Raw genomic sequence first — 565 nt, 5'->3', positions numbered from 1 at the left:
TGAACAGAGATTTCCACGGGAGGCATGTGGGATCAGACCGTGACCCCTCACAGCATCACTGCGAGATAAGGCAGGCACCTGCTCTGAGATGAAACGCCTCTGCGGGCACCCCGCTGCCTCGCAGAGCGGTGACAGGGAGCGGGGGAAAAACCCGTGCCCCTGCGGAGCGTGGCTGGCTTCGTACGTGCGGTGTGACTGACCATCCTTGCGCAGCCCCGTGCGGTGCCGTGGTGGCCCGTGCGGTGCCGTCACAGCGTGGTGGCCCATGCACAGCGCGGTGGCCCGGCTTCCAGCCCCATCTAGCGGCAGCCGTGCCCGGTCCCAAGCTCTCCCCGTTTGTTCGCAGGCACATCCCAGTGGTCACGAGCGAGCGGACAGGGTGCCTTATCTCCCAGCTACGAAGGGAGCCTCCACACTTTAGTAAGTGTCACCGAACGATCTGCCTTCTCCTTTTCTCTTCCATCCCCTGCGCGCCTGGCAGTAAAGGGCTTCTGGGTCAAGTCCGCTCTCCAAAACGTCTGGGGCCTGAAGGCAGATGGTTAGTTGATGGATGGACATTTGGTTG

At 62.5% G+C, this 565-nt stretch overlaps 1 protein-coding gene across 1 annotated transcript in view; it reads left to right on the top strand.

Annotated features, from left to right (window-relative positions):
• TCF3 (transcription factor 3) overlaps positions 1 to 565 on the top strand; it is a gene marked incomplete at both ends in the record, with an annotated part of 5,994 nt that overhangs the window by 2,759 nt on the left and 2,670 nt on the right. Inside the window, one exon of the mRNA XM_009580743.1 lies at positions 347 to 420. Within this exon, the coding sequence (XP_009579038.1) occupies positions 347 to 420 (74 nt within the window). The remainder of the gene's footprint in view (positions 1 to 346; positions 421 to 565) is intronic.

Source organism: Fulmarus glacialis, unplaced genomic scaffold, assembly GCF_000690835.1.
Source record: "Fulmarus glacialis isolate BGI_N327 unplaced genomic scaffold, ASM69083v1 scaffold25256, whole genome shotgun sequence".
NCBI classification, from domain to species: Eukaryota; Metazoa; Chordata; class Aves; order Procellariiformes; family Procellariidae; genus Fulmarus; species Fulmarus glacialis.
Note: the sequence above shows the minus strand (reverse complement) of the source record. Positions and strands in the feature narration are given on the sequence as shown.